The sequence below is a fragment of the Puma concolor genome, chromosome C1 (genome assembly GCF_028749965.1).
Source record: "Puma concolor isolate L17-30 chromosome C1, mPumCon1.1.hap2, whole genome shotgun sequence".
Classification (NCBI taxonomy): Eukaryota; Metazoa; Chordata; class Mammalia; order Carnivora; family Felidae; genus Puma; species Puma concolor.
The window spans coordinates 136,409,357-136,431,860 of record NC_141674.1 but is presented as its reverse complement, the minus strand read 5'-3'; the positions used below and the strand labels follow the sequence as shown (position 1 = coordinate 136,431,860).

Sequence of the window (22,504 nt, the reverse complement as noted above, 5' to 3'; positions counted from 1 at the left end):
GCCTGCTTGGGATTTTTTCTCTCTGCCTCTCCACTGCTCCCTCACTCTCCCTCTCTCAAAATAAATAAACTTCAAAAAATTTTCCAAGTGATGGTTTTGCTTCAGTATCATAAAACACATTACTTTGCCCCAAATCCAAAGTTCAAAGTGATTTCAAATTGCAAAACATACTTCACCCAATCTTGAACATTCTCCTCAAGCACGCAAGAACCCTCCCTAGTAGAAGTAGAGATCATCTTTACCTAATGACCATGGCAAACTATTGTAAATAACTTTTCAATATCCTATATAAATGCCAGATGATAGTAGATAATAATACACCTCAGGATCATGCTGATTTCTCTAAACTGAAATTCCAAATACTTATGAGATAGATAAATTAAGCTTTAAAAAAATGAGGTTTTAATTTTTCCTTCTTGTTTTGAAAGGCCAAGAATTTTCTGTGAACATTCAGTTTTGTTCTGTCCCTCTTGTCTAGAAGGGTACTAGCCATGTGCCAAGAACAATAGAAATACCAGCTTCCCTCAACCCAGAAAAAATACCCCTTTGCCACAGGAGCCATACTTACGGTTCCACAATGGCCAAGGAAAAACCTAATAGGAACAGATTGTGTGTGCCTGTATGTGTGTGTGTGTGTGTGTGTGTGTGTGTGTGTGTGGCAAAGTCAGTTCCAGAGAGAGAGAAAGAAGCCTGGTTTGCACAGTAGTAGAACCACTAGAACAATATGCTCCGTCCCTGTGTCCACGGCCCAGTCCTCCCCTGACGCCCTCCTTTCTAGGGCATGGGGTAGAAAAGTCACATACACAGTAGATCATGCCAGGGCCTGCTGACACAACCCTACTCCCAGATTTACGGGCAGGAGAGTGAAGCAATGTCTGTGCTACATACGTAGTCTTACTTTTATTTTCATTTTTTTAGGTAGATGTTTCAGCCCTTGACTGGGGGGGATGGGAAGAAGATACTGCAGGAAAATTTCTCAGTGCTATTACATCCCCTCTACCCACTCCGCAATCCCTTCAATCTTCTGAAGTTTGGGTGAGGGTCAGTGAAGAGCTTTGGACGGTGTTAAGAGCCTCTTCTTTTTACCTAGCACAAATAGGATCTCTGATACTTCCTGGCCATGCTAAGCTGGCTACAAGACTACTTCCTCCCATGCCAGGTCATACGGAGAGAATGAGGTGGGAAAATATTTTTCCTTACAATGACAAATGGCCATGTGAAAAATGGAGTCTCAGGGGCTAGTATCGTGATGTTTATTATCATGAACACCTGACCTTTCCCACTACAAATTGAGAAATTCCATGGTAGTTTTCTAACTTTGTTATCAGTGAGCATTGATTTCTGTACAATGAAAGAATCAGTTAAATAATTCCTAGTAAATCATAAAATAGTTAAAACAATTAAATAACAATAAAATAATTATAATAATAATTAAGCATATGCTACATCTACTCTACTTTTTTAGAACTTAACTTCATGTTTTTCAGGTAATTCATGGGAAAAAACTCCTATGTATTTTTTAAATGTTTGTTTTATTTCGAGAGAGAGAGAGTATGTGTGCACATGTGGGGGAGGGTCAGAGAGAGAGGGAGAGAGAGAATCCCAAGCAGGCTCTGCATTCAGCAGCTCAGCACAGAGCCCAATGTGGGGCTCAAACCCACGACTGCAAGATCGTGACCTGAGCCACTATCAGAAGTCACTCAACAGACTGAGCTACCCAGGAATCCCTATGTATTGATAGGTCCCAGATTTTCCTATGTACTGATATGCCTGTCCTACAGCAGACATTTTACATATATTGTTATTTTTTTTCACCACAACTAGCTTAAATCTAAGTGTTCTTTTGCTCTTTTAATTTTTCTATTTTTCTTAATTAATCTCTATGCCCAACGTGAGGCTCGAACTCACAACCCCGAGATCAAGAGTCACGTGCTCTACTGACCAAGCCAGCCAGGTGCCCCTCTTTTGCTCATTTTTAAAATGAGGTTCACAGGGGTTTAATATCTTGTTCTCAATATATAATTAGTACACAAAATGCATGAAATCAAATCCAATTCATCTGATTTCAACATTTGTATCTTTGCCTTTATAATATAGCTATCATTGAGGAGAATATAAAGAAGCTAGTGTCAAATACATTGATGTTCAGTTTGCACTCAACAAGTGACAAAAGAAATTGTACAGAAAATAAAAACTATTCATGATCTTCATCACTGACTTGTCCTGTGCTTGGGCCCAACACTGGGGTCAGGGTGAGCCAGAAGGAACCCACGCATGGGAGCTTTCCCTGAGCTGGGGGTCCTGGAGAGAAGACCGAACTGAACTGTGAAGCAACAGACAACAAAGCTAGAGAAAGCATTTGACCTGAGCGTTTGACTTGAGCCAACGTTGTAACTAGAAAAATGAGCCGAAGCATTAGGTCCAAAAGGCAAAATAAGCCATACGTGGAAACACAAGGACTAACCTACTCATCCAGGAAGATTGGAAGTCGATCATAATGCAGGGCGCAGGGTGGGTGGGCACAAGTGGTTCAGAAGTATATCTCAAAAGGTGAGATGATACTGAGTGAGATGTGCCTGGCCTTGGCCACGAAGGTGGACCTGACACATTCAAAGGTCCACACAGAACCAGACACTTAAATTCTAGAGAAAGTCATCAATTCTCTCTAGGTCACATCTAAAACTGCCAGGCATAGAGAAGCAGGTTTGGGTTTTTTTCCTTAGCTGTTACCATTTCATAGTTGCGATTATCATGAAGAAGATCATTTTTGAGAAGAAGGTTTTTACATTTAAGTATCTGAAATAACTCTGAAAAAAAAATCACCCCCGAATAGTACATTAGAACTGAGTAGAGTACAAAGTTTATAACTTTGACCTCTTAACAGAATAAGGACTATTAAAGAAGACCACAAAGCAGTATGAAGCTATTTCCAGGTCACCAGACAATCTGTAGGTACAAACAATTGCTGGTCCCATTTCCCTTCAAAAAGGGAAAAAGTAAAAGGTACAGGTCACTCTGAGCCCCTAGTCTGATGTCCAAATGGCCCTTTTGGTGGCTTTGACCTATGAGGAGCACGGAATGGGTCCTTAGAGACAGGAAACAATTAAGGGACACTTTCAGTGTTTTGAGGAGTCAGAGAAAACAACAACAACAAAAAGCCATCAGTGTTGGGATTAAAAATCGCAATAGTTTTTTTTCCCCTTAGCATTTGCATTGATTTTTCAGCTTTTGCATCAAAAAGAAAATCTGGCCTTGTGGATATTTAAGAGGCTAGGGAATTTCATTTTCCATTTAATAAACTGATTTTCTCCCCCACTATAGGTACTTGGAATTAGCACAAACCCCAGGATAACTACAATTCCAAAAGGGAATGTTCAGTTCATTATGAATGGTCTGACAGCAAATAACGGTCTGACAGCCAAATTCCTGGTCTCCAAATTTGTAAGTTTGCCTTTTTTTTTTTTCTCACAATTCTTACTCAAGACCGCTTCTGAGCTTTTGCACATTTAACCCTTACACTCAAAGACAGTATTACTCGTGTTACTAAAGAACACGAGAAACGTCAAGTTTATACACTTGGATTAAAAGAAGTCTGATATTTATAACCAAATTATGACCATCTTGAATACAATAAATTAACTGCTGAACTAACATAATAAAGAAATACTGTATTTATTCTCAAGTCTGTGGCTACACATCCTTTGAACAGGTCTAAAGAATCATAAACCAGCCATAAATCTTATGATGTTTTCCATTTTATTTCTTCACTTTAATGACATAGTACTCATCTCTCAATAGGAAAATTATGAATGATACTAAAACTTAAATAGTTGTTTTTGGTAGTCAAAATTAATTTATACTGTCTTTAATTGATCTGTATGTTCCACATTATTTTTTCAATTTTTCATTATAACAATAAAGCTACACCATAATGACGTTTCATGTATTACTTCATTGAATTCTCAATAAAAGCCCTAAGGAATGAACACTATTAATGTACCCATATTGTTGATAAGGAGACAAATTTAGAGAAAATTGCCTGTAATCATACAGGTAATCATCTGCACTGTTAGTATCCAAAATAGATACTTTGAACTTCAAATGACACAGGGATATACAAATTCCAGGGATATATTTGCGTGATCATTTTGAAATAACTTTACACCAGTGCACATACTAATAAGTAAAAAAAAAAAAAAAAAATGTAAAATTACCTTAAGTACCACGTCTTAATTATTTGTCAACTGCCTCAATGATCCACTTTTGACCTGTATAAATAGACAACCGAGAAGTTCAATGATCAAATCCCAGTGTGAACATATGGTGCATAATTAGTGCACATCTCTGCATTTGGGGAGGACAGCGAATTGATTTTACATAAGGCATTGTTTTTCCTAATTAATCGTAGTTTTGTCACATGTTTGTATGTGATTGCTACATAAGTGGTTTACAAATTGTTAAGAAGTTTTATGGATATCTAGAAAGAATAATACAATTCAATGAACTTACACAAATGTTAAAGAGAAATTTTACATTAAAATGTTACTTTGTTTCTTTGTCCTGAGAGAATGAATTCTTTTTAAAAAAAACACAGTTAAAATCAAGCATTAGATATGCAAATATGTGTTCAGATCAGAGATACCAAAATTATTCAAATGATTAATTATTCATCATAAAATGTCAATTAATAATTATGAAGCATAAAAGGCATCTTTCTAATGCATCTTCATTTTTCTTGGCCTAAAAAGGGGCTTAATATACATGTTCAATTGACTTCTAACAAGTTTTGAAAATGCAACAAAGTAAACAAATTGTAAACAAGTGCAAACTCTGAATTTTAATAAGTGAACAACAAATGTGCTCAAAATGAACAAAAAGCAAAAAAAAAAAACTAAGGAAAACAAAAAACATAGCCACATTCATGACCTACACGGCCCCATGCTCACTCACCTGCCAGGGAAGGGGTCAACCTGGCCAAGAAACCAACCCAACAACTCAAGTTGTGAATGTGTTTAGCAAGTACAAAATAAACATGATGTTTCTCTCCGAAGTGGAGAGAGGAGTGTGGGGAGGAGAGTGCCTTGGGAATTTTTTACACTTTGTGAATAGACATTAAAAGATAAAGCACAGTTTAAGTTTCCTTAAATTACCTATTATAACTCCTAAAGTCCATTAAGCACTGCTAAAATATCACTGTAAATGAAAATTTTTCACAGTTTTAATTGTCAATAATTTCCCTGTGTCAACTATTTTATTAATTTTTCCAGGAAGGTTATATCTTTTAAAAAGTCAGTTTGAGCTGATACAATTGAGAATAAGAAACCATTTGATTACTAAGCTATTGATTTATATTTATGATTATGATTATGATTTACTTAGCACTGACACCTGGTGAACTTGATGACCCAGGGAGTTATTTTAGTTAAGGCGTGCGTCCCTGACCTCCCGCTGGTAGATTAATTACATATTAAACACTGTGTTTTCAAAACTAAATGATAAATCTGGACCCTTAAAGGAGGCACAAAAGAATCAGAGCGAGAGAGGAGGGGATGCTAAGAAACAAAACAGACGGCAAAAGGAAGATAATCAGATAAAAAGAAAAGAGAACGTAGGAAATGCAATTGGGAAAGAATTTCAAGAAAATAAGGATAAAGGGCTGGGAGGGCTGACAGGAGGGCAAGAAGGAGGGAGGAAAGGAAGGGTTTTGGGTTTTTAATTCCCTGGCGAGGCTGCTGGCGTCCGCGCCCTTAACGCCACAGCCTTCCAAGTTGAGGCGAAAGCCACCTCCTCGGGCCTGCGTCGCATCCAACTTACTCCAAGTTTTCTGGTGACTCCTACAGGGCCCCTTTCCGTCCCCGCCCCCCCCCCCCCCCCCCCCTTAGAGAGATTGACAGTCGCGTGGAGGAGGCTTTTCCAGGCACAGCCTTTCTCATGGTAATCAGCCCCCAGCATCACCTCCCGGCTGCGGCCGCTCCCGCTCCTTGCGCAGCTCGCGGACCCCGGGGACCGGAAACGGGGCGGCGGGCGGGGAGCAAGCTAGCTAGCGACCCAGGTCAGCTGACCCGGCGGCGGGGCGGGGGTCGCGGGGTTCGCGGGCGGGGACAGGTCCGGGGGAGGACGGGCGGGGACCGACCCTCCCCTCCCCCCCACGTGCTCCTCCGCCCGTTCGGCTGGGCCTTACCCTGAGATCAAATGGAGGGACCGAAGCTGGGGGCGTGGGGGACCGAGCGCGCCGAGAATTGGGGGCGACAATCAGACCTGTTTTGCATCAATAAATTAAGACGCTCATTTGAGTCCTGAAGTTTGCTGGTTCCTGTCAGTGGAGACGTTGGCAAAAGCACTGAAGCCGAGATTCAGCCTTAACTTCAAAAAATAAAGGAAAATAAAATAAAAAGAACCCCCTCAGCTGGCCGCCCTGCTGGGGCCAGGTGACGTGCGTGATTCCATAGCCCGCGGGCCTCACAGCAGGAACGTTAGGGTCGGTCTGAGGTTCTCTGGTCCTTGATTTTGTTGAAAAGGGTTTCTCTGAGAGATGCTCCTGATTTTTTTTTTTTTTAATAGATTTTCCCCTCCTATCCTAGGCTCAACTCCGAATGGATTGGATTGCAAGTTTGCACGTGAGAAAACCGTTTGGCTTGGCTTGGACCCCTGCCGCCCCCCCCCACCCCCTCCACACACACCCCAATCCAGGGGTCTCCTTTATCACCCTTTGCTTGCAACTCTAAAAGAAGTTGCCCACCTCCTGCGTAACAACCCAGGGTTGAAATAATTCCTCTAGATGAAAGATCAATTCCGTTTTCAAAACGAGAATAGTTTCCTTTTTTTAAATTTTCTCCACATGGTACAAAATAAACAGAATTTGCTTAAAAAAAAAAATCATTAGCTGTGGCCAAATTCGAATTCCTTCTACAGCCTGTGTGTTCAAGGGCAGAAACATTGTATCTCTTTGGGCTTCTGGGCCGGCAAGCGGAGCTGGGGGCTTGGGGGGTTGGGGGGGGGGGAATCTGCTGTGAAAGTTGAGGAAATTGACAGACTGTGAGGTGAAGAGGGGGACCGTCACCAGGTCCTGGCTGAAGGAAATTGGAAAACAAAAGTGCATCTTCTTACCCTGACTGGGTGGAGGGAATCCTGAGGGAGGCAGTTTATTTTACTCAAAGAAACCCTAAAGAATTGTTTTTCCTCCCTCCAGTGTCGATTGCAATATTATTTCATATTTACATGTATCTGTTGTTTTAATCCCCTTCGTCTGCGCTAATCTCGAAATGGATTATTAATGGGGAAGAAAGATCGGGAAGGAACGATTCATTTGCAGGACTTGTTTTGCTGTGTGAGGAGACGAAAGCACCAGTCCTCTCTCGACTTTTCCCTGCGCCCAGCCCTCCTGCATCCCGCTGATCCCACGATCACCATTGTCCCCGACCTGGCCTTCGGACTCAGGGAGTGTTCGGAACAAATTTATATTCGGCTTCCTCCCGTCTCCCCGCCAGTGCGTCGGTGGGAACTCTCGGTCAAAAGAGGAGGGGAGTGCCAGGGGCGTGCCAGGCAGGGGCGGGGGGCAACCTGCCCGCGCGCTCACCCCTCGCAGAGACCCTTCCCTTGCCCTCATCCCAACATCCACCTTAATGGGAACCTGAAAGATTGCTTTTTTACCCCAAACCAAATACTTGAAAGTCGGAACTCCCAGTGCTAAGTGTTGGGGCTGCCTCCTGCCACTTGAACAATTACTGAGCCCACAGTAATCAGATGATTAGGTGTTTTTAATGGAAATACTTCAGTCTTTTTTTTTTTTTTTAAGTCAGATCCTAAGTAACCTGACACTAATATACATAATAAAGACAAGTGATTTGTTAGCCCTTCTCTGAGATCCTTTGACCTGAGGTTTTTGCCTGTGACTGTTTGTTGAGACTGTAACCCTCCAAGGACTACCTGGGCTCCAGCAGTGGGGTCTTGCCTGGAATCACTCCTTTGCAGTGGGATCCTTCTTCCACGGGAATGGGAGAGGAGAGGCTGAAGAGCAAACTTCTAGAGAAAGCTGGATTCCATTTTTTTTTTAATAAAAAGGAGGGGGAAGTGGGAAGAGGAAGAAAAAAAAGACATTAATAATACAGCTAAATCTCAGGGGAGGAACTTGATAAGTCAGACATATATTTAATATAAATATGTGCTATTAAAAGCAATGTAAAACTAAAATTTTAAATATTTCTAACCCATATTGGAAATCATTAATTTTCTTTTTTTTACAATTAACTTTTAGAATGATGATCTTGAATGCTCCTCTTCTGTAGGTAAATTATCTGTAATGGTATGGGGGAAAAATTAATTTACGTAGCTATTCTCATTGTAATAAAGAATCAAGTTAAGAAAGAGATGAGTCTGTAAACAACTGTGAAATTTTACTTTTTTTCATCTTAAAGTAAGAAGTGGCTGTGGTCATGCTAGATGGTTATTTCCCTCCCCCCAAATATGCAAAATAGAAAGACTTGCACCTCTGGGACTATGGATGTGGCAACCCAAGTGGTGGCTTTTCCCTCCTCTGCGTGCAATTGCAAGTGACTCCTGCATTCAAAGTCTTGCTTTAGGCACACATTCAAAGCACAATTCAAAGCAGTTTATCTTAATATAAGTAAAAGTCTAGTGTTGGATCAGGGTATTATTTGTTTCAGATTTCATCAGACTGAAAACAGAGGGCTGTGACACTGAACAATATTAAAGCAGAAAAACTGGTGGTGAGGTGGTTTAATCCTCCTGACACCTCCACCTTTACCTTTGCAAGGAAGTCCAAAGGCTGTTGGGACTGGAAGTTTATTTTGTGCTCTGAGGTTCTCAAGCACTTTCACTCTTAAGAAAAAAAAAAAAAAAGTCTCACAGTTCTTTAAGAAATTGAGCCTGAACCATTGGAGGCTAAGAGATTTCTTCCTTTTCCGATAAATGCCTGTGCTCAGCATCCTCAAATTTGGCTGTCTTTATTTACTTCTATATTAGTTCCAATTACGTGCAGTGTAAACCAGCTTTTTGATTAACAAAACAGCAGAGCATTGGTTAAGAACACTTAAACTTCAAAAAAAATTCCCCTGGGAAGTGGGCTCTGAATCGGTTAATAATGTGCAGTACTTGCTAAATTGCTGACTTCCAGATGTGGAAAATATCTTTCTTGTTTAGGACCTATGTAACCTGATTGGATTACGACAGAAGCGTCACGTTGGAAGCTTTTGAGTGATTATTTAATTAACCATACAGTAGAAAGCTGTATTCTCCAGGAAATCCCTTCCATATTTACATAACCAATCCCTTCAGAGCAAAGGTGGAGTCTTTTCTTTTTAATTTTACTTTAATTGCAATATCAGAAAAATATATACTCCAAAACTTAGACCCCATGCCGTTTAATATCATACTCTTCCTTCCCTGCTAAGTCCCTCTATGGCCTTTCTCCTTTTCCTCCTACACACACTCCCTCACTTTGTAGTGAGGTCTCCGTGAGATGTAGAGAGATTCAGAGATCAGTCAACCCAGCGCTCTATGTTAATTTACTTAGAGACCCTTTTTAAAAATGCCAAACTACTTTTTACCACTGAGATCCAATCCAGAAATTCATCATACACACACCCCAGCACACACACCCTAAGATGTAGTTCACATGCAGCATTTTTTTTTCTGGCTCTGCCATCCAAAAAGAAAAAAATAAAATAAAATAAAAGAAGAAAAAGGGCAAAGAATTTAGTTCCAGAAGACGTGCTGAGAAATCCACACAACTTAATGTGCATCTCAAGTCTGGCCATTAGAAATATCTGTATAAGAAGAGGCGATCTGGATTAAGGACCCGGGATCTTTCCCTTTAACTTTCGCCCCTTAGAGTTCTCCAGTTCTGTGAATGGTGTGCACCGTTTTCCGCCCTGTACTCTGTAGGATTTAGTGATGAGGATAATGATGCCAAAGGCTTGACGGGGGGGGGGGGGGGGGGGGGGGGAGGGGGGGGCGTGGAGAAGAGAGGGAGGGAGGGAGGGAGGCGAGAGGGAGGGAGAGAGGAAGGGAGGGAGGTGGAATTTCATTTCTTCCACTAAAGCGTTTGCGGAGACTTCAAGGTATAATCTATCCCAGATCCTTTCCCAGAGAGAAACTTGGCGATCACGTTTTCACATGATGCTCACGCTCAGGGCGCTTCAATTATCCCTCCCCACAAAGATAGGTGGCGCGTGTTTCAGGGTCTCTCCTCTCTCTCCTACAGAAAAGAAAAAGAAAAAAATGTCATTAGAAGAGGCGTAACACGTCAGTCCGTCCCCAGGTTTGTGTTTCCTGGAGTGGCCGAAAGAGATCAGTTCTAACCTGCTCCGCAGGAATAACGGTCCTGCCTCCCGACACTCTTGGCGAGGTTTTGTACAGTTTGCTCCGGGAGCTGTTTCTTCGCTTCCACCTTTTTCTCCCCCACACTTCGCGGCTTCTTCATGCTTTTTCTTCTCACCATTTCTGGCCAAAACTACAAACAAGACTTCGCAGGTAGGTTTTTTTCCCCTTTTCTCTCTTTTTATTCCTTTTTGGTATGGTCACCCCCCACCCTCCTTTTATGATTTTTCTCCTTTTAAGTGGGGATGTGAGTCTGAAGTGAGAAGGAGTGTCTGTGGGCAGGAATTTCAGGTGGGTTTAGCTCCTTTATGGCAAGCTTTTCCCAAGAGTGACTTCTTTGATTTCTCTGGCTCTCCGGCACTCTCTCTTTCCTTTTCTCTTCTTTTTTCCTCCCCCAAATAATTTGCCCTGTACCTGTCCATTCAGGTAACCAAAGGTGCCTTTTGCTACCCAGCCTAGGAAAAGTTTTATTGAGAACTATATGGTGGAATGAAAACTCTTCAAGGGGAGAGATTCTGCTCTATTTTTGCATCTAGTGCCAATTCATTGTATTCAGCAATTAAAACTTGGCAAATACCTGTGAATAATTACAAAACTTGATCGATACAAACCTACCAAATTCAGGGGCAAGTCTTTCTCTTAGATATGGCAGTGCATCCTCTCCCACCCGAGAAGGCTGTTTTCTAAGCAGAAAGTTGCCTGTTTTTGTCTGCTTAGCGAGTTTCATTTCTTTATTTTATTCTTTGTGTGTGTATGTATGTGAAGTAACACCTCACTTCTGTGATGATAAATAAAGAAGTGAAAGTCCTCATGGAACTCGAGTCGTTTACCAAAGTGTGTGTGTGTGTGTGTGTGTTGGGGGGGGGTCACTACAGCTGGGAAGAAAGCTGCTGTCAGGATATCAGAGTTTTAAAATTAAGGATAACTTTTGAAATTGTATTTTAAATGGCAAAGTAATATAGACATGGATTTAGCAGGAGACACATGCACACACATATCCCATTCCATACTTTGGCACTGAAAAGTCGAGAGAGATAACAGAAGTTCCCAGGAACAGTGATGAGCCCGGCTAACATGAATGTGTTTATCTCCCACCTACTTATGTATTTTACATGCTCCCCCTATAATGATGAAGGCAAGATTACTAACTCCAGAGTTAGAAATAACAGGCAAAGATAAAGTTTACAGCACAAATGCCCTCTCTCTCTCTCTCTCTCTCTCTCACACACACACATACACACACGCTCATAAAACTAGCAGCTTACTTTATTAAACATGTATTTATATGCAATCGTGTGTAAGTCTCAGCATGAATACAGACAGGCCAGCTGTTTCATCCCAGACACTTGTGTGACCGTTCCCTTATTTCAGGATTTCCCCCAACCATTTCAAATCAATAGAACGCCAAGAAATGACAAAACGTGTCAAACATAAAAGTCACTCCCTGTGCCTAGGTTGAATTCAAGGTGCTTTCTAAGTCATCCACTTCCCCTTCTGTCTGCCCCCCTCCCCTCTCAGCGAATGTCTGGAAACTGATACTCACTTTCCAGGTTTTCTGCAAAGCTTCTAGCACAGGAGACAATAGGTGCGGGGCGTGGGGACTGAGTGTGCTCGGCAGAGAAAGGGTTAATGGCCCTTGTGTTACAGTTTGCATCGGTTACATCTTTTATAGCCCCTGTTTAAACTAATCTCGAGGCACAGCATCTTCCCAACCTCCACCGAGTTTTCGGGATTCTCCTCCTCTCCTGCCTGCCTCCGAGGTTCCCCTTCTCCAAGTTTTGACAGTTTCAGCTGAAAAAATGCAGCGCCTCTCTCGATTTTTAGGTACAAAAGTTTCGAAGCCAGAAAGGATACGATCATTTAGTAGAGCTTAAAAGTGTTGCCGTAGCGGTTGGACTTTCTCTTTCCTTTCTTGAGGGGATTAAAAAAAAATTCTACTGGAACTATTTAAGGGAACCAGTGTGGGGGAGCATGTGTGTGAATGAGGTGGGGGAAAAATACTTAAGTAAATATTGTCAAAGTGGCGGGGGGGGGGGGAGGTGGGGGGGTGGGAAGCGACGGTGTCCAAAGAGGCTTATAATTATACTTCTTATTTCGGCGTGAAACGGGAAATCTTAATTTGGGGGCGGGGGACTGGGGGGAGGCAGAGACAGTGCCTCGATAAACTCCAAAAGGGGAGGGGAGGGGGCGCGGGGCGAGTGGGCTTCCTATAATTACTATTATCAATTTGCCCGAGTGTGCTTCATCCGGGGGCTGCTTCGCGTTGTTTGTTTGTTTGTTTCCTCTGGGGAATGGGGTTGTGGGGGGTGGGGGGGTGAGACAAGATGAGAGCGAAAGAAAGCCTCGCCTCACCCCAAGTTCCCGAGCCGGGCTGAGGACTTTTCCGAGGAAAGGGTCCGCCTAGCCCTGAGTCAAGCAGCCTTACTGTACCGCCGTGTGCATTCCCTCATACGGTCAGGAGTTATGACTCATTTTGAAGATGTAATTCTTGTCTCTCTGATCCCCTCGCGGGTGCAACACAGCAAACAGTAACAAACACAAAGCGCCTCGGGGCCAAGGCTGGGGGTGGGGGGCGGGGAGGGGGCCGCCGAAGTTTCGCTTTGGCGTTGGGGGGCGCGGATGGGTGCTCGCCGGGGCCCTGGCCCGGCTCCCCTGGGCGGCCCGCGCGCGTTTCAATGGGCGCGGGCGATGCCCACATTGTCGCTGTGTTTGGTTGCTAGATCGAGCCTGCGTGCTGCCGAAGCAGGGCGCCGAGTCCATGCGAACTGCCATCTGATCCGCTCTTATCAATGAAGCAGCCGATCATGGCGGATGGCCCCCGGTGCAAGAGGCGCAAACAAGCCAATCCCAGGAGGAAAAACGGTAAGAAGCGGCCCGAACCAAACTTTTCCGGGCCACTCCGCGGCTGGAGACCCGGGGAGAAGGCGGGGGAAAGGGAAAGGGAGCCGAGGCGGCGGCGGCGGCGGCGCCCGGGGCTCGCGGGCGAGCCTCTCTCCGTGGCCGGCGCCGCAGCCCGGCGCGCGCGGCGACTGGACCCGGGGAGTTGGGGAAGTGCCGGGCAAAGTGAGCGCGGGGCGCCGGGGGGCTCCGAGCCCCGGGGTCCGGCGGGGGCCCCGCGCCCCCACCCCCGCCGCCCCCTCGTGCCCCCGCCTCCGCCCTCCCTTTGCCTCCGCCTCTCGCTCCGCTGGCGCCCGGTCCGCCGGGTCCCCTGGCCGGGCTGCGGGAGCGTCCGGCGAGGGCAGGGCGGGGGCCCGGGCGCCAGGTCGTGCAGGATCCCGGGGCGGGGGGCGGGGGTGGCGGAGGAACTGCGAGGGCGGGAGAGGGGGCCTGGGGCTGCGCCTCCGCGAGGCTTAAAGTTTCTTGCCGGAGTGTCGCGGCCGCCTCTCCGTACGCCAAGTAACGGTCCGCGGGCAGCGGGGCCCGGCCGGGCGCGCCCCGACCTCGGGTGGGAGGGACCCGGCCGGCCCTGCGCGGGGTCCGGCGGGGTCGGCGCGGGCTCGGGGGTGGGTGGTTCCTCTCCAGCGGGCTCTGGCCCCACGCCGGGGACTGGCGGAGTCGCGGAGAGCAGGGAGACTTTTCTGGGCAGTTTTCTACATGGTCAGGAGGAGCCCGTTATCCAAGCTGAGTCAGGAAGGAGGAAGGAGATGGGGGTGCGAGAGGGACACACCGACCAGAGGTGGGAGATTAAAGGGGTGGCTGTTAATAAAGTCCGTCTTGGAGAAAGGCAAAGAAGGGATGAAGAGAAGGGGGGGGAGAGAGAGAGAGAGAGAGAGAGAGAGAGATCGACCCCCTAGGTATTACCCCCGAACAAAATCGTGGGAATAAAAGAGAAAAGTGATTGGCAAGAGCGCAGAAGGCGCCTGGGGGAGGGGAGAGAGCTGGGGACCGGAGAGGGTGCCCGGGGTAGCTGACAGAGGATACTGAGTTTGAAAAGAAAAAAAACCAACCCCCCAAAACAAACAAGCGAACTAGCGCCAGCTCAGACTGGGAAAGGAAACTTCTCGCTCCCTTCGATCTCAGCTTTATCACCCGGCGCGGGGCCGCGCTGACGCTCCGGAGCCGGACGTGGGGACGCGGCGCCAGCCCGGCCTCCGGCCTCCCGCAAACGCAGCCCGCACCTCTCGTGGACTGCCCGGCCCACTTGGAGCAACTTTCCTCTAGAGAGGACAATTGTGCGCGCCCCCGGCCTGCCCCGGAGCTGCGCGGCGCAGGGAGGGGGCGGCCGGGGGCGCAGTGTGGGGTGCTGGAGGGAGAGAAAACACAAAGACGAGAGAATTTTGATTAGAGACAAATGATGCTTCTCTCTCTGTCTCTGCCTCTCTAGGGTGTGTGTGTGTGTGTGTGTGTGTGTGTGTGTGTGTGTATCTTTTGCTTGTTGTGGTGGAGGTGTCGAGCCATATGGGGGAGTGATAGAGGAATTTTAGTCAGAAACTGTTCGTTACGTTATCCTGCCTTTTCCCTTTGTGCTGCCTTTGATCTATTTGCTTGGCTTAGTATTACAAAAAAAAAAAAAAAAAAAAAAAAAAAACAAGTACAATAATATATTCTGAGCTGCTTCCCCAAGATCCAGTTCAGGCTGCCTCTTTTTAAGTCAGTCTCTCCTCTTCCTCTCCCTCTCCCTCTCCCTCTCCCTCTCCCTCTCTCTCTCTGTCTCTGTCTCTGTCTCTCTCTCTCTTAATTTAATTTTTTTCTTCATTCTAGTATCTGGCATTATTTAAGGTGGTCCTTACACAGGAGACCTCCCCTTCCCCATCTCTGGGCAATTTAGTAGACACTAAAATTATACCTAATGTCCCCCTCTTCTCTCTTGTGTTTCCTCTGTTCCTTTTATTAAATGTTGGTTATTGATTTTCTAAAATCAATGTCTGTTGTGGGGCTTTTTTCCCCCTCTTACAAGTATCTAAAGCACGGTGCTGATCAACTGGATAACAAAAGCTTTGTGTCAAGGAGGCTTTTTTTTCTTATGTTAAACAGTCATTTTTTTTTTTTTTTCTGAGAGAAAAGAGAATGAGATATAAAGCAAGGTTCCCAGAAGTGTTCTTTTGCAGAAGAGACTATTTAGAATGTTTGTTTCTGCTTTCCTGCCTCCTCCCACCCCCTTCGGGATTTTGCCACCGATGACCAGCCTGGCCCCGGCAGTGAGGTCAGGCCAGAGCCCAGGTCTGGGGAAACAGAAGGCTCCAGGCTTCCTGGGAACCCTGAGGGGTGGGGGTTGGCAGAGAGGAAGGCCTGCTGGGGGCTTCGCAGGTGAAACAGAGTGCCAGGGAGGTGCTCAGCTGTGGACACTGCAACCATATCCCCTCCGCCCAGCTAGTAACTTGGGAGAAGCCTCAACATTCCGAAATGGAAAGTTGAATTGCAAATTTTGAGGCATTTATCTCAGACCTTGCATACTTACCAGCAAGCCTTCCATTGCTTACAGCTTCTCTAACTTTTACTACCTGTCTCTTTTTCCAAATAATCTGTGTAAAACATGCTGTGAATTAGTTACTTGTCAGTGTTTTTCCTTGGGTTTAATCTGACTGAGCAAAATGCCCTGGTTTAGAGAAGCAGGTAGAAGAGTTTTCTTCCCCCGTTTTCATTTTCTTTCTCATCAAGCACATATCCAATGCCTTTCCCTTTGGGAATTGCCAGGATTTATCTGAACTGAGTGGATTTTTCTTCTTTCCTGGATTCATGGAAAAGATGTCACTTTTGAGCTTGTGTCTTTGCTGATAACACTAAATATGATGATGCTTATCAAAATCATATAGAAATTCCTGGAAAGGAATAATGGCAATACTAATCACAGAAGTAAGAAGCTGCAAGGAAAAAAAAAAAAAAAGATGGTCATCCAGGAAACTAGAATGACACTTTATATAATTTTAATGAAGTCAACAATGTATATATAGACTGAGGCGACAAGAAGAAAAAACATGTAAAGCAATTGTGTGTGTGTGTGTGTGCGTGTGTGTGTGTGTGTGTGTGTGTTTGAAAGGCTGGTCAAGAACCTGAGTTAGAAGACGATGCTGTACACAATTATTAAAAAGCAAAGGAGAAGGAGGCAGTTTGAGGGTAATAAATGTGCAAAGAGAGAAACAAGAATCTAAAATCCAGCCTTCAAGATTCTCAGGCCAGCAAGATGCTTGGCAAAGACAGTGCCAGGGCCAAATTAATCCATAGCTGACAGTCTCCTTTCCCCCACATGGAAAGGATGAAATCTCTTCCCAGAAAATAAGATGTGCAGGAGGAAAGGGGGAGAGGGGTGAGGGGAAGGAGGCAAAAAGCAAGTTGCCGGCAGACAAGAATGTGTGTCAGTTTCAAGAAAGTTCAGTCAGATGATCTTCAGTCGCCTGACTCACTCTGTAACACTTTCACTGAAGCTGGAGAGGAGGGGGGAAACCCAGCCCCCCTTTTCCATCCCCCTGATTATACCCCACTATCTCCACACAGCCTTGGAGACAGAAATGAGCACTTGGAGCGGGAGATGCCCGGCTGTTGCCTACCACTGGCGCGGCCGGGGGTGTAACTTGCAAAGTTTGTTGCTTTAGCCCCTGATTGGGGCTTCGGCTCCTGGGGATGCTCCGGCTTCCCTCCTGCCTCCTGAGGAGCCTGGAAGATGGGCCAGCCTCCCCAGCCCACTGCCTTCCAGCATCAGCCTCTGAGAAATCGCACATACACATGCAGGTTGTGACAAAGATCAAATCTGGAAACTACTTGCTTCAGAGAAGGGAGTGAAGCCGTCTTTTAAATGAAAACTGAATTAGGAGTGGAGGGGGAAAGGAAATGGAAGAAAGAAGGAAAGAAAGAAAAGTTAAATTTGATTTGTCTTCAAACTTTCAGTTAAAGGGTTGGGGATTGTGTGGGGGAGCGGGGAGATATTTGCAAATGCCTCTGGTCTCTGATTTCCAGTGGTAAAGACAAGGGATAAAGTTGGATGTTTTCAGGGCTTTGGACCCTAGGGGAGAAGCAATCAGATGAGCAGAAATGATTATCCTTTTTTAAGATAAGCCCTCTCTCCTTACCACTTCCTTAAAGGGAGTGGAGGCGCTGGTGGTGATGCTTAGAGGCAGCGGAGGACGGAGAAGTTGCTTCCGTTTCAGAGATGCTTAAGTAAAAAGGGAAAGAAATGCATGGAGCCCCTTCTCAAGGATGTGGCTCCTGTCTGTCCTCTCCGAGAGGTGAAGTTGGGCTGGGGCTGCCTGGAGTCAGAGCCCCTTAGTACACACTGAGGCAGGGAAGTTTCCCTCGGATTACAATCGCTTCAAACTTGGCTATCTTTGCAAGTGGGGAAATCTTTTGCAAGTAGCTTGCTTCACAGGGTTGATGAGTTTATAGGGAGACTGGTTTTGCTGATTCTCAAAGCACTCAAAGGCAGTTGGTGTGGCAGGTACCAGTACTGAGGGCACTCCAAAGATAGCTATCTCCATCCTTTTCTCTCTGTGGAGATCTCCATGCAAGTTTCGTCATGCTGCACACACACAAGACTGGGGGCTATGTATCTAGACTGATCTATTTGTTTTATTTCGGTTTGGGAAAACTAAGTCCACTGGGGCAGAAACATGCCTGCTTTCGTAGCAGAGCCACTAGCCTGCTGGCACCCACAGTGGGACGTTCCACCAGGGGTAAGGGCGGGCTAAGGATTTTAAACTTTACATTGTTCTTCTGTTGCCAAATAAAAATAAATTCATGTCTTCAAGCATTTATTTCCGAATATGATTTGAATAAAGCCAAGATTAAAGTTCCCTGCCAAACTGCTATGTCACATGTATGCGATGCTTCCCTCCTTGGTGGCTTAATTTGCTCAAAGTAAAGAAAATTCCAAGAGGTTCTTGAAGCCCCTAATGCCGTGTTAAGGATATTTCCTTGGGAAAATGTATGTCTACCCTGAAGGTAGGGAAGGACGGTGTGGCCAGCTCCTAGCAGTGCCGCGTTTATTCTAAGATGTGGGAGATTCTTTTCCCTACAACAGTTTTTGTCATCTGCATTCTTCCAAGGCTTTTAAGGTGCATTTTCTTCTGTGTGAAAGGGAACTCTTTGTCCTTTTCCTCTCCAGCACCGTGGCTTCCCAAGGTAGACACTATTTTGTGCCTGTCACAGAGAGAGGGAGTGCAGGTTTGCAATGCTCACAGACAATTGATTGTCTGCCCTAATGTGTTTCATTTACATGTTTATAACGTCAATGGTGCTGGGGTGTCCACTGTACCATTCATTCCCGCATTCCCACAAGGGGGCAATTGTCTGAATGGCCAAGTCAGACACCTTTTTGATTGCTCTTTGGTTGTCTTTTTAGAGCAAAGAAATAAAGGAGGAAAATCTGTGATGCAGAAACACTAGTTGAAAATATACAGAATTAAATGTCACCACAAAAGCAGATGTTAACATAAGCTCAAATATGCTTTTTCGCCAAGATGTGAAGGTTGAAAAAAATAATTCAGAGCAGAGGGAAGGATGATTTAAAACCAATAAATATAGTCCTCTTCCCCCCTCCCAATTTCTTTTCTTTCTTTAGCAGTCGGAAGATGAAATGTGATTTTCCTTTTCATTTTTAAGCCTTGAAACATCTAGGCACCTCCCCATTATTTGTATGTTTGCTGTGATTTGTGAATTTTGTGTATATTTACATAGCTCTGTTTATACCAACAGCGTCAGCTTACCACTTGGAAAACCTATTGAATGACTATTTGGGCTGTGGGGAGTGTAAACTTTTAAAAAGTAAGATCCAAGTATTTCATCAAGCATTTTTTAAAAAGGAAAGCAGTAATAATCAGAAGACTCTATGGAAGTCTTTGCCTTAATAGCTATGTGCCAAATACTTTTATCTTGGGTGACAGTCCTGTCAGAGTGAAAACTCTCAGGAAAAGTGTAACTAGTAGTTACAAAGTAAATAAAGAATTTCGTTTTAAGGTGTTCTGTATTGTTTTTATACTGTGTGTGTGTGTGTGTGCGCGCGCGCGTGTGTGTGTGTGTGTGTGTTGTCTTGTGTTTCCTCTGAGAAAAGTGAGAGGAAAAGCCATCCATGTGTGTGTTTTTGGCTTTTCTCTTCATTCAGTTCTCCCCTACATATTATGCATATATGTATCACACATGAATACATCTGCTTAAAAAAGGAAAGATTTCACAGTTCAGATGGTGCCTTGCTGGTTCATTAAGGTAATACAGTTATTAGAAGTTGGTCTGATTTCGCGTGTGGTCCATAAGGAGAGAAAATACTAACTCTTGTGTCATCTGGTAGGAGGTAAATAGGGTGGGGAAACTTTAATAATTTTGTAGTAAATTAGGGAGAAAAAATCGCTAGTCTGTGAAAAGATTTTTGCCTCTCCGGGAAGACACGCACAGTAGCTGCACCGTTAGCTGAACCCCTGACACGGCGGTCTTTTGAATGCCTTAGGTATGATTTCACTTTCGCTCACATCAATGCTGACCTGAATGCCTTTCATATCTGATCCGCTGTGTCTCTCCCAGTAAACATCCCCTGAGGGGAGAACAAAGAAAGGAGCTCTTCTTCTTCTTAATCACAATTCAGCCCTTTCACCGCCGGCAGGCTCCATTTGCATTCTGCCACAGAAAGCCAAGATGAAAAGAAAGAGAGAGAGAGAGAGAGAGGAGAGAGAAGAGGAGAGAGGCCGAGGGTAGTAGCTGAGTAAAATAACTTAGGTGTTTGTGGCTGTTTGTTGGGCTTTCCCTGGTTACCAGCCTTATATAGTTGATGCTTGACCAGGCCTTGTCCCTCCTGACAGGCATATAGTGTTACAAGATGGCATGTCTGTACTATTCATGGCCACCCGCTCAACACTTGAGGTAAAAAGTGTCAGAGAGGGATCAAATTCTCTCTCAGAAGCCTGTTAGACTTGGGGTCAGGTGTGTGGACTTCCCATCTTGAGTGCTGCCTACTATTTGGCTTTACTTATTGTTTACCATCAGACCAGGGAGGTAAGGGCACTGGGGGGGCGGGGGGGGGGGGGGGCGCAGCTGGAGGCTGCTCTGGAGGAGAGAAGGGATAAAGTCTCCCAAGGCCCTGCTCTGGTTTCAGGGATGGGTGTCTGGCCCAGAGGAAAAGGGAGAAGTGCTTACACCCAGCCTGAACACGCTGATAAATCTTCAGGAAAACTGGAAAAGACTTTCCCATTTTTTCCCCTGACTTTTTATGATAATTCATATTTTCAAATGAAAGGGGAAAAAAGCCAAGAAAGAAACTCTCAAATGAGCCAAAAAGGAAAAAAAAAATTCTCTGAAAAGAATTTTAGGGGGAAAAGTTGTTCTATTTTAAAAAGCTTTGAGGGCTGTAAAGTGCCACGTTTTTCACACCTTCTTCATACTTTTTTTTCAGATTTTTTTAGTATGTTTAACATTTGTGAGATGACAGCCTTTTTGTATCTCAAACTGGATGCTTCAAGATTTGTAGGGAGGGGTTGGTGGTATTCACGTTCTCCTGAGAGAGAAAGTTTATGCCTCAAGGGCTCCTTCTTACTGGGAACTGTTTAAACCCTTGCAGGCGGACCTGTCAGGTTTTACTGTGTTATTTGCCTCCATTTTCAACATGCAAAAGTAACATGCAGTTAATGGTATCGGAACGAGACCACAGCAAGAGCAGAAAGCTCTCGTGACAACTTTTCAGCTACATTATCTTGCTTCTAAACTGTCTTGTCTTTTTTTTTTTTTCCTTTCTGAAACCAGTTTTAGATACCAACAGTTTTTCAACAGATAGATTAAGTACGTAATGCGCGTGCGCGCACGCGCACACGCGCACACGCGCACACACGCACACACGCACACACGCAAGTTTAGGAGTGCAATCGCTTCGAGTGAATAATTGGGAATGGGGGCTGTTCTGATAGCCATGGTGCGGATTTCACTTATAAGAGCAAAACTAGCAGAGATATTAGAAGTTGTACATGAGCATGTGACAGAGATTCCTGATTTTTTTTTCTTTTTCCCAGAAGATTTACAGAATTTACAAAAAGAGATTATCCCTACACCTTCCACCCCTCCTATCCACCCCCATGACCCAAGCAATGAAGGATTTAGGCAGATTTACTTCAGTAAACACCTTTGGACACTTGGGGGGAAAGTGGGAGTCTGTTTGCAAAAGGAGGCTTTTGTTAAGTGAGGTACCGGGATAATGCTTTACCAGGCAGCTGTGATATTAACCTACCCAGCAATGCGGGAACACTCCTTAACTCTTTGAGTGCCTGGCCCTTTGCACTCAGCAGATAAAATCCTGGCTCTCCAAAGACACTCAGAATTCTGGTTCTAGCAGTTTAATATTCAGACAAGTCTTGTAGACATGAAAACTGTTCAAGCTTTTAAAACAATGTGGTTTAATTAGATGAGGTGGACTTACATTGCTCATAAGCCCTCCAAATGGTGGTTTATAATTGGCAAGAAAAAAAAAGGAATCAAGGCAGCACATTAAAAATTCCAGGAAATATCTTTAGAAAAGCTATTTTCATTTCCAGCTTTTAAAATATTAGACTATGGTAGCTAGAGGGAATGAAGCAGCTGGGGCCTCTCTCCTTACTATAAAAGACACCAGAAGTTTGTGATGAAGAAAGGGGCTTCAGCTCAAAAAAGCTGTAAGAGGCCAGTTGGGACAGTGACACTATCGCAGCCCTCGCATCTTTTCTAGGGGGAAGTGTTGCCTATCTTTCGGAGCTCGGAAGGTCATGTGAACCTCAGAGTCAGGGCCTCAGGCCGACTGTTACCAACGTGAGACTTGCCAAAGCAAGCAGAGAGGCATTTATAAGAGGAAGGAGTTAATGGTTATTTTTTGCTGGGCACAAGAATAACTTTACAGGTGTTGCATTTGGGCTTAAATAAGATTGCCTTATTTAGTTTCGAAAAAGAGTGTAGGTGTCAACGTTCAAGCAGCCACAAATGTGTGAGAAAGTAAAGGGTATGAGACATGACAGGATTAAAGGTGTTTGCTATGTTGTTACACCGTGTGTCAGGCTGCAAGCTCCCTTTGTCACAGCCTCCTGGTGATTTGACAGCGCAGATCTACTTCCCTTCTAGGTGAGACAGCATTTTTTAACTGGAGTTATAAATATGGTACACCCTTCGAGTTGCACCCTGCCTCCCAGATCCACGAATCCTATTTGAAAGCATCTTGCCCTGAGACACAATGAACAAATGCTGTATACAGGGGGCTGTGTGCTCGGGGGCCCGGGCATAGCCAGCATCACAG

At 44.7% G+C, this 22,504-nt stretch overlaps 1 protein-coding gene, 1 long non-coding RNA gene and 1 pseudogene across 8 annotated transcripts in view; 2 read left to right on the top strand and 1 right to left on the bottom strand.

Moving 5' to 3' along the window:
- Positions 1 to 9,937, bottom strand: part of LOC147578450 (uncharacterized) — a 90,002-nt gene extending 80,065 nt beyond the window's left edge. For 2 of the 3 annotated variants that reach the window (XR_015255204.1, XR_015255206.1), the window contains exons 1-2: positions 7,927 to 9,937; positions 4,215 to 4,268 (exon numbers count right to left, since the gene is read on the bottom strand). This is a non-coding gene — a long non-coding RNA (uncharacterized LOC147578450). The remainder of the gene's footprint in view (positions 1 to 4,214; positions 4,269 to 7,926) is intronic. The other variant, XR_015255205.1, reaches the window with a different exon arrangement.
- Positions 4,297 to 6,970, top strand: LOC147578451 (uncharacterized; annotated as a pseudogene).
- Positions 9,938 to 10,356: 419 nt separating the features above from the next.
- Positions 10,357 to 22,504, top strand: part of ZEB2 (zinc finger E-box binding homeobox 2) — a 134,406-nt gene continuing 122,258 nt past the window's right edge. For 2 of the 5 annotated variants that reach the window (XM_086718514.1, XM_086718518.1), the window contains exons 1-2: positions 12,787 to 12,819; positions 13,059 to 13,200. In XM_086718514.1, the coding sequence (XP_086574640.1) occupies positions 12,802 to 12,819; positions 13,059 to 13,200 (160 nt within the window). In that variant the 5' untranslated portion in view covers positions 12,787 to 12,801. Of the gene's footprint in view, positions 10,492 to 12,027; positions 12,163 to 12,667; positions 12,820 to 13,058; positions 13,201 to 22,504 lie in introns of those variants that run through there. The other 3 variants (XM_086718515.1, XM_086718516.1, XM_086718517.1) reach the window with 3 other exon arrangements.